Below are 9072 nucleotides of genomic sequence, written 5' to 3'. Positions count from 1 at the left end.
ACATGCGCCCCCATCAGCCAGTATCAGGTCATGGCAGGTGAGTGCTGATGTTTTTTTGCATTTGCATTTGCATTGAAATCACACTTAGAATTACTTCTTTCTTTCAATTCCTCTGTAGCTTTCAATGTACTCCCGAAAGATATGTGAAAATATACTCCAAACAGATCCATCCTGCTGAAACACAGACACAAGAACACTGATGGAAAAATGCCTCCAGACACATACTCTACACATACATTAGTACAGAGATATACTGCATTTTAATGATGGTGTGGGATGAATAAAGGCGGTCAAACTCAAATCGATCCGGAACACCAACAGAGATTGTTGTGAATGGTGAAAATATTTAGTTAGTATTTGCATTAAAATAAGGAAGTACCCAAAAATAAAAGGCAGAGAAAAATCCACAACAGGCATAGCTAAACCCACAGACCAGTCTTGGACAGGTAATGAATAAAATTGAGAATTAAAAAAAAAAGAAAAGGCAGCCACTTCCAAACAGATCACAGAGAACATGTCGATCACAACCTCTCTGCTCTTGCAACACCTAATACTACAGGACACACAACAGGATACAAGGAGTAGATGCAGGCTTACGGTTAACGCCACTTAATCCAAAGACACTTTGAGATTCCACTCTCCCTTCAGTCTACCCTGCTCTCTGGGTGACCTTACAGGACACAGGACCACTCTCACTGACACACTGCCAAGTCAGTGCTGTTGAACATTTTGGAAGGTGAACCTCAAATTTCATTGAATTTCATGTCAATGAATTAGTAACAATCCACCACAGTATCCGCCTGTCCAATGTAAAGGTCTCAGCGTCTCAGAGTCAGATGTCCTCTTCATCCACGGTCTGTCCAGATCTTAGCCTCCTGATGATCTGTAGATGTAAATACAGATCATTAAAGGTATAATAATATATACACTTCTGATGGTTTGGTTCAAATCTTTCTTTAACCTCTTTCAGCTGAGCGATCTCTTTGCTTTCCACATTTCTCTGCGCACTGTTGGTGATGGACTTTACTCTCGCAGCGTAGCTGTTAGAAAGAAAAATGACCTTCAACAAGACCTTGACTCAACCATCACTGCGATTTCAAGAATTACATCAGTGATGTCAGAGTTTCATCGAGGTTGCACTCTGACGGAGAGACGTTGACGATCATGAGCGTTTTGGAGTTCCCTCCGAGAGAATCCTGCATCACCTGAGAAAACCGAACCACAACAATACTGTCAGCACATCATGACTCCAGCTGCTCACTTCAGAGTCTGACTTGAGTTAGCTTGCTGTTCCTGTACGGCACGTGCGGCAGCTCGGCTGACAGCGCGGAGATGACGTCCCCCAGCACACTCAGGGACTTGTTGATGCAGTTGGCCTCATGCAAGAAAACACAGGGCGCTACACTTATACCAACCGGCATCTCCTTTACTGGAGGAAGTGACAAACCTTCAGCTGGTGGTCTCTGGCTCCGGCCTTGGCTGCCCTCTCACTGCCCGCCAGGTCGACCAGACTCAGCTTCCCGGAGCTCAGGCTTCCATTGGTGAGGTTCCGGCTCTCCACTGTGATGCCAACGATGAGATGAGAACGCGAACTCTCGATATTCATTTCTGAAGAGGGAGAGAGAGAAAACAACTATATTTCCTGATTGCATCCACATCCTTTGTCTCCACACTGACCTTGTGCCCTGACACAAAGAATGCGGTAGGGCATTCAGACAAGGAGCTAAATGAACTGTCTGCTGTGCTACTTTCATGCGTCCCCTTGATGTTTTTTCAAGTTCCTTCACCTCCTTAGGACTGAGACTAACGCCATTAATGCAGACCATGAAGCAGGAAGCCGTTTAGATCCGGCTGCATGGCACTCTATAGATGAGTGTTTTTCAGCCTTTTTCTAGCCAATTCTAGGGCACACCACAAAAGGAACCTCGGCCAAAGCGCACTTGTGCTTTAAGTCCAATAGAAAATCCCTATTAATTGGTGAAAAACTGTAGCTACACTCTGTTGTTATTTTGCGATGCTATTTGCAAAAACAAATTGCAGAATATGTATTTGTTTCAAATGTCCCTAGATAGGGGCGGGCAATATGACAACATACGTCATAATTTATTTATTTATTTACTTTAAATAATAACTTTAATGATAATAACAATTATTAACAACAATGATAATAACAATTATTCTCTGTCTCTTCACATTGTGGAGTGCATTTATTTTGTTGTGCATTTAGTTTTTTGCCAACTTTTAAACCACAAAGCAAACTTTGACAGTCTATGAGTATCAGTAAAGTTTTGAAGTGAGACGTCACGTTAGCCGTTAGTTCTGTTAGCTCTGCGGTGCAGACAGTCTTTGGCATGGTGGCGGCTCCGACAAGGATCCCTCCCTCCATGGTTCTGTGGTGAAAGTGTGTGGTCAAGTTAGAGGCGCATCAGGTTTAAAAACAGCTGGAAGTTGCACATTTGCACTGCTGTGACTGACGGACAGATCAGCGCATCAACACACTGTAGCTCTACAGTATAGTGTATAGAAAGAATGTCAGTGAATCCATGTGATTTCCTCACTTTAGTTGTTCGTCAGCACGTTCTAATTGTCATAATTTAATGTCATCATATCGCCCACCTCTATCTCCGGACAAATGAGATGAAACTGGATCATTTTCCCACGGCACACTACTGCGCCGCGGCACCCTGGTTGAAAAACGCCGGTATAGATGGTGAACTCACTGGTGGCAGAGATGTGTCTGTTGGCGCAGGCCTGCTGGAACAGAGCACAGAGCTCCAGAGGACTGGAAGCTTCCTTTATTTCTGCTCCTTGTGCAAACACAAAACCTTTCCTGTTCCGTTTGATCTCCACCCTCCTGGACGGTCCTTCAGATTGCGACTGGAAATCATCACTTTGGCCAACCAAAAGATCCCGCAGCCGGTCGTTGTAGAGCTCCAACATGTAGGCTGAAACCTGAGACACAGACAACGCTGGCAAATGAGGATGTCACTCTTCAAATCTGAGCTCTTTTTACTGAAAACCTTGAAGAGAAATTTAGTGGAGTTCTGCTGTATGATGTCAAATATTGTGGTGAAAGTTTTCGGCATGATCCCAGGCTGCTTCTGTTCTTTGTCTCCAACCATGGTGTAAGTCTTTCCAGAGCCAGTTTGCCCATATGCAAAGATGCAGACGTTATAACCGTCAATAGCCGACTGGATCAGCCTGCGGACAAAAATAAATCCTGATGTGTTCCTCTGGAACCAGGTGTTGCTCTCACCTGCTGGTGTCCTGAAAAATCTCGTCTTGAGAAGCTTCAGCACCGAAAACGTGGTCAAAGAAAAACTCCCTTGGTCCTCTTGAAGTCTCTACCGCGACAGTGTAGTCATCGATTTTCTTCAGAACCTTGACCCCACCCTGCACTCCCTCTGTGTCGGCTGGTGGTCGAATCCGGCAAAATACTCTGATTTTTCCTGCCACAAGTAAAACATTTTATCAGCTCAACAAAACGGTCCTTTTAGACTACTTTTTTAGAGTTAGGGTTGGGGTCTACCTTTCATGTCTTCCACCATATTGTAGTATTTCCTCCTCATGGTCCTTTCAGAAGTGTAGTTTTCGATGATCTTCTTCTTCTCCTCTTGTTCCTGCCTCAACTTGTAGAGAAGATGTAGTCATTGGGTCGTTCTATGAAACTTGGGCAACACGCTTTTAAAACTGTATTCTTTTAATTTTCAAAAAATTGACCAGCGATAGCGAACAATATGTCATCATTTTTTCTTAAATAAAAGGATTATTTGTAATATAACAATCAGGATTTAAGCTTGTCCTTCTTTTTATGTTATATCCACTGTTTCTTTCAGTGACATCACAGCAGATGACTTCACTCACATATTTATTTAATCTTTTTGGTCTCCATTTTGCAAGTTATATGTGAATATCTTTTAATAATGCCTTGTACTTTTTGTTTTTCTTTAATTTTTTGTGTTTTTGGAATGATTTTTGTTCATTGAAGGAACCAACAGATTTTGTTGTACCATTTGCAAAAATATTGCGAGCCGGTTGTGGCCCACAGGCCTTGAGTTTGACTGCACAAGATCAACCAGTGAAGTATCAAACCTTATCCTGCAACAGAAGAAGTTGATGCCCCAAGCTTTTCACCGCCTCTGAGGTCCTGAAAGGGTCGGCCCCCAGGACATCCTCATGTTCCGAGTCGGCATCACAGTCTGTGTATGAATTAAAAAAATGATTACTTCATCTGCTATTTTGCTTTAGAACTGCGGACAAAGTATGGAGACTAACTTATGGAGGGACTCCGCCCAGTTTTGATGCACTCCAGGGCCATTTCAGAAACCTCAAACTCCTGCACAGTCTCTTGCAGAAGAGTCAAGTTCAACTCAAATTCATCTGAACTGCAACATGGTAGACACATATTTAAGCAGGGAGACATATGAGAAGTTCCCTTGTGCAATATCTCACCCATGTTCAGTGGCACTTTGCAGGTGGTCCAGTTTCTTCCTGGTTTCGTTGAGAATGGCTTCATTGTCGTCAATCATTTGGTTCAGAAGAGTCCTGGCTTCAGTCACTGACATGCACAGCTCGTGGCACTAAACATAACATAACTTGTGGCAGATGAATTTACAATATGATTCTGTGTTTTTATGTAATCACCTTGAGAATGATGGTCGGGAGCAGAACACTGCACGGAGGCTGATGCATAGCAGGAGTGTGTTTTGACGCCTGAGTATCAGTCTGGTCTCTGTCCTGTTGTAAACTCCCCTTATGCTCATCCAGGCAGGCTTCAGCACCCTCTAGTGGAGGCTGTGCCGAAAAGTACAGTGCAGGCGGGGTGGAATAATTGGAGACAGGAGGGTCAGGAGAGCATCAGAGAGTGAAGGGGAAGTTTAATCCTACATCAGTAACACCAGCCATGATGTCAGGTTTGGAGACTCAGGAAGCAGGCAAGGCAGAGATAAAGAGGAGCCCAGTGCCTCAGCTTCTGTTTTGGGCTTGTTTGGGACAATAACAAGATGGGCATGAACTGAAATACTCACCTCCAAGTTGTATAGTGACCTGAGGTGTTTTTCTTCATGTATTTGACATGTGTGTTTTGCTTCCCTTCAGTGTGAAATATTACAGTCATGTTTGTAAACAATAGCAGTGTAAACCTGTTCTGACTGCTGGTTTCCTGTGCTGCCCACCTCCTCAGTGGCCACCTGTGCTGACAAGATCAACATTTCCTGGACTCTGCTGACCTCCTGTCTGGTCATCTGAAGCTCCTGCACAGCTGTTAAAATGAGAGATCCTTTGTTTGTGCTCCAAAAAAGTGTGGCTTACCTACTTACTAGATGTTTGCTGGCTGTGCAGGAGGTCCAGTCTGTTGGAGCACAGCTCGAGTAATTCAGTCTGGGGGGGACAAAGTGAACTGAAACTGGACCACCAGGTGGTGCTGTGCCTCACAACAGTCATGAGGTATTACTCAACTTTTTCTTTTTGCCACCTCTGGGCCTCTTCTTTACTCCTCCTCGCCTCTGCTTCTTGTTCCTTTATCAGCTGCTTGTTTCTGGCAGTCAGGGCCTGCAGGAGTTGTTGGTTGAATCACCCACAAGTCCAACAATATTTGCTCATTGTTCCAGTGATACCGACCTCAATCTTCATCTCCCATTCTTCATTCCTCTTCTTAATCTTTTCCTGGTAGAGGTGCAGGATTCTACGAAGACTGTTGAACTTGCTCTGATAGTGGGATTTGATCCTTTGTTCCGTCCACTCCTGACCCTCGGGACAGTGAGTCTTTGACCTTCCAACACATGTCGATCTCACGTGGTTACCTGGTTCTCCTGGACCGTCAGCTGGAGGTTCTCCTCCAACTCCTGCACCATTTCCAAGTGTCTGCTCTTCATTGCTTCCAAGTCTTTTGCGATCTGTGACCGATAAATCACCACCGATAAAATGTCTTCCAGCAGAACACTAGGCCAACTATGGCAAGCATGTGAGCGCTAGCAGGATGGCAAAACAGTGTGTGACACTGGCTTCATTGTGTGTCTGCTGATACACCAGGAGTCAGTTCTACTTCAAAATAAAGTTCATTTGCTGCGCTACAGTGCGACTCATTTGGAGTTTAACCCGATCCAATCCTCCGTTCACCATCTCACCTCTGTGATGCAGAGCTCAGCTGATTCAAAGGGGATGTAGATCTTAAGCTCTCGCGGTGTCACCTGATCCGCTTCACTGCAGTCTGACAGCTGAGATTCTGATTGGCCTGCCAAGCAAAACGCGACATCCGTCATCTACCTGCCCATTTAGGAACCACAAATATAATTCTCCTGCTGGCACCTTGCTGCGGGGGGTTCTCCCGATCAGCACCGAGCCAGCGTCGAATGCCTCCCACCGCTTCCTCAGCCGGCTTTGGTGTTCAACTGAATGCAAAGAAATGCTAACAATGAAATGTCAGGAAAATATTTTGACCCTCAGTGTACCGTGTCTCCTAGCTGCCTTGAAGAAGTGTGACTCCTGGAATCTGTCATGATTGGCAGCCTTATTGTGTAACTATGCTCTTGACTCACCTAAATACCCTTCCCTGAAGAACGTCAGACAGATATGCGCCATGTATAAAGCTGGTATTGAGCTGAATGTGGTTAGAAATTACTACATTATTATTGAGTCAAAACACGTATCATGAGGGCATGGCGTTTATTATAAGACCTCTTTAATCAATTAAATATTTGCGGCCATTTTAGTATGAATATTTTTGTGTTAGTTGTAACAATTAATTCAGGTTTGGTTCAGTCATTTTTGCTTTATTATTGAATCTGAAAGATTAGTGAGGAAGAGGACCAGTCACTGGGAGGCTGACTTTGGCACCCCATGACGGGAAGTGATGGCAAGTGCCAAAAGATAAGAAGCATATTAAAAACAAGAACATTTTCACATCAGCAGTTTAGTTGAAGAAACACTGTCTAACTCTGTAGATCATACGGTCACAGGATCCTCGACACAGCGAGTTGTGAATGTTTATACAGACAGCGCAGTGAAACCATTGGTTAAAGGTGTTCGAGACAACAACATCTCAAATGTATTCACGGGAGCATGAGTCAGGGTGATGTGTTCTGCCGGCCCTTGCAGTGACGACATTCTTGAGACAGAAACTGGAGACATTCATTAAAAGAGACATTAAAACTGGTGAAACACATTGGATTTATTTTGGGGTAAAAACAAACTTTGAAACATGTTTATAGCGTTTCACTGCTATCATCTGTGTTCTGTTGCTGTTTTATATATTTATATATATATTTTCTAAATTTCCATGACATTGGAACAAAAATGAAGCAATCCTGCATGACACATTTCATGAGTTATCATCTTCATATTTCATCACCCTGTGTCTCATATCTTCTCAGCCCACCCTCCCCCTCCTTTGTTTCCTCTGACAGGAATGTGGGCGTGGCATGACACCACTACTTTGTTGCCAGAAACACCTTTTAAAGGAGACAGAAAAATTCCCATTCTTTAAGCAACAGACCACATGTTGCAGGTGTCGTTTGGCCCTCAGTAGCATTGTGTAACAAAATTGCTGCAGTGATGTAGATGATGATCATGTCCATCAATCACATGTGTGCGTGAGGCGATGCTCTACTGCGCTGACCTGCTGTGTTGTCTTTAAACTGTGACTTGTGTGTGACTGTCCTCAGCTGTGGGACGCTGCCTGGTAAATCATCAGGCTCGTAGCAGTCTGTCTGATCCTGCCGAGGCCTGTGGGACACCGCTGGTTCCTCCTCACTGGTGGATGTGTTGGAGACCTCCCACGCACCTGAGGAATAAAAGTTCGTAAGACTACACCTCTTAGAAGTGATGGTACTGATAGGTGTTCCAAGCGTGTCCAACTGGTGCGTGCTCAGGGGTTCCCCTCAAAAGAGGAGGCGTTTCAGTGGAGGAGGCAAGTCCTAGCTGCATAGATAACACTAGCTAACCCTCTTTAGACAAGAGAGCACCCAGCGAATTGAAGTAATATAGAGACAAGTTGAATTTAGACAGTATATGTTACGTACGTTATTTTCCACTCAAATAGCAAGGAAAAAAATTAATCGTAATAGTGACTTGCTTGTTCAGTTATACTCTTGAAAAAAGTCAACACTTTTGACAGAATTCTTCTAATATCTGGTGATAATTTGAACAATAGCTGAGTCACTCTTGTTCTCCTCACGGTTCCTGTTGTCCTGATACTGATCCACACCGGCAGCTGAAATATTTAAGCCACATCTGGCTCACATGTCTGCTTCTGCCTGCTCTATCCTTTTGCTATCTCACTGATCGTCCAACGATAACGCTGATATAATCACAGCGATGATTGCTTACATGCTAATGCAAACATCTTTGACAACTACTCACGTTGCTTGGTGGCCGGAGCGACAGCGTGGTGTCTTCCAACTTTCTTGCCCAGGAAAGTCAAAGTATAAGAGCCGTGGTTCCCGCCAGCAGGGTTTGCATACATTTTTCTTTCAAGATGTAACTTAGATTTGTCCAGAATCTACAGAAGAGAGAGCGTTTATTTGCTTTCATTCAGATGAATTGTATCACTAAAATTTAAGACAAATATTGTTTTGGATTGCAGCTATAACAAACATGTATAAATGAAGGAATGAAAACAGAAGAATCATATTTACCTGTGAGACTCCTGAGTTCGGCTGCTGCAGCTCTAAGCCTAGTGAGGACGATGACTTGCTTACGGGAACCAAACTCTCAACAGTCTTTAAATATTAAACTTACACAGATGAGGTTTCAGCACTGCCCGCCTTAAAAGTGTGGTGGTAAAAGCCTGTGCGTAACCACTCATCCATCCTCAGGTTTCCGTGTGTAAGTTAGAGATTGTAACTGGAGGCTGTTTGTACTTCTGTTTACCTTGGAGATCGGGCATTCATTCAGACGATTGTGACCTTGTTTGTAAAAATTACAGTCAATATAAGTGACACAGATCAAATGGACTAATTTAATTATTAAATTCAACACAAAAACAGTGCAGCTTTACGCTCAGTCAGTACAGGCTAATGGCTAAAGTGCATCGGGAGGCTACTTTTCTTAGACAAGCAGGGTAGAAGACCATTT

General features: G+C 43.8%; 2 protein-coding genes across 2 annotated transcripts; both read right to left on the bottom strand.

Moving 5' to 3' along the window:
* Nucleotides 1–286: 286 nt before the first annotated feature.
* On the bottom strand, nucleotides 287–4740 carry si:dkey-96l17.6 (uncharacterized). The gene is made up of 13 exons (XM_053870233.1): nucleotides 4645–4740; nucleotides 4453–4580; nucleotides 4276–4385; nucleotides 4093–4199; nucleotides 3530–3629; nucleotides 3257–3449; nucleotides 3021–3201; nucleotides 2721–2952; nucleotides 1448–1608; nucleotides 1275–1376; nucleotides 1108–1205; nucleotides 962–1040; nucleotides 287–883 (listed from the first exon to the last, which is right to left on the bottom strand). Exons 1-13 carry the CDS (start codon nucleotides 4690–4692, stop codon nucleotides 833–835), a joined length of 1590 nt encoding a protein of 529 aa, XP_053726208.1. The 5' UTR covers nucleotides 4693–4740; the 3' UTR covers nucleotides 287–832.
* A 353-nt stretch (nucleotides 4741–5093) lies between these two features.
* LOC128762540 (uncharacterized) lies at nucleotides 5094–5873 on the bottom strand. Its single transcript, XM_053870854.1, has 5 exons — nucleotides 5802–5873; nucleotides 5620–5742; nucleotides 5458–5550; nucleotides 5319–5379; nucleotides 5094–5260 (listed from the first exon to the last, which is right to left on the bottom strand). Exons 1-5 carry the CDS (start codon nucleotides 5871–5873, stop codon nucleotides 5094–5096), a joined length of 516 nt encoding a protein of 171 aa, XP_053726829.1.
* Nucleotides 5874–9072: the final 3199 nt, after the last annotated feature.

This window comes from Synchiropus splendidus, chromosome 7 (genome assembly GCF_027744825.2).
Source record: "Synchiropus splendidus isolate RoL2022-P1 chromosome 7, RoL_Sspl_1.0, whole genome shotgun sequence".
Lineage (NCBI taxonomy): Eukaryota > Metazoa > Chordata > Actinopteri > Syngnathiformes > Callionymidae > Synchiropus > Synchiropus splendidus.
This window is presented reverse-complemented; position numbering and strand designations above follow the sequence as displayed.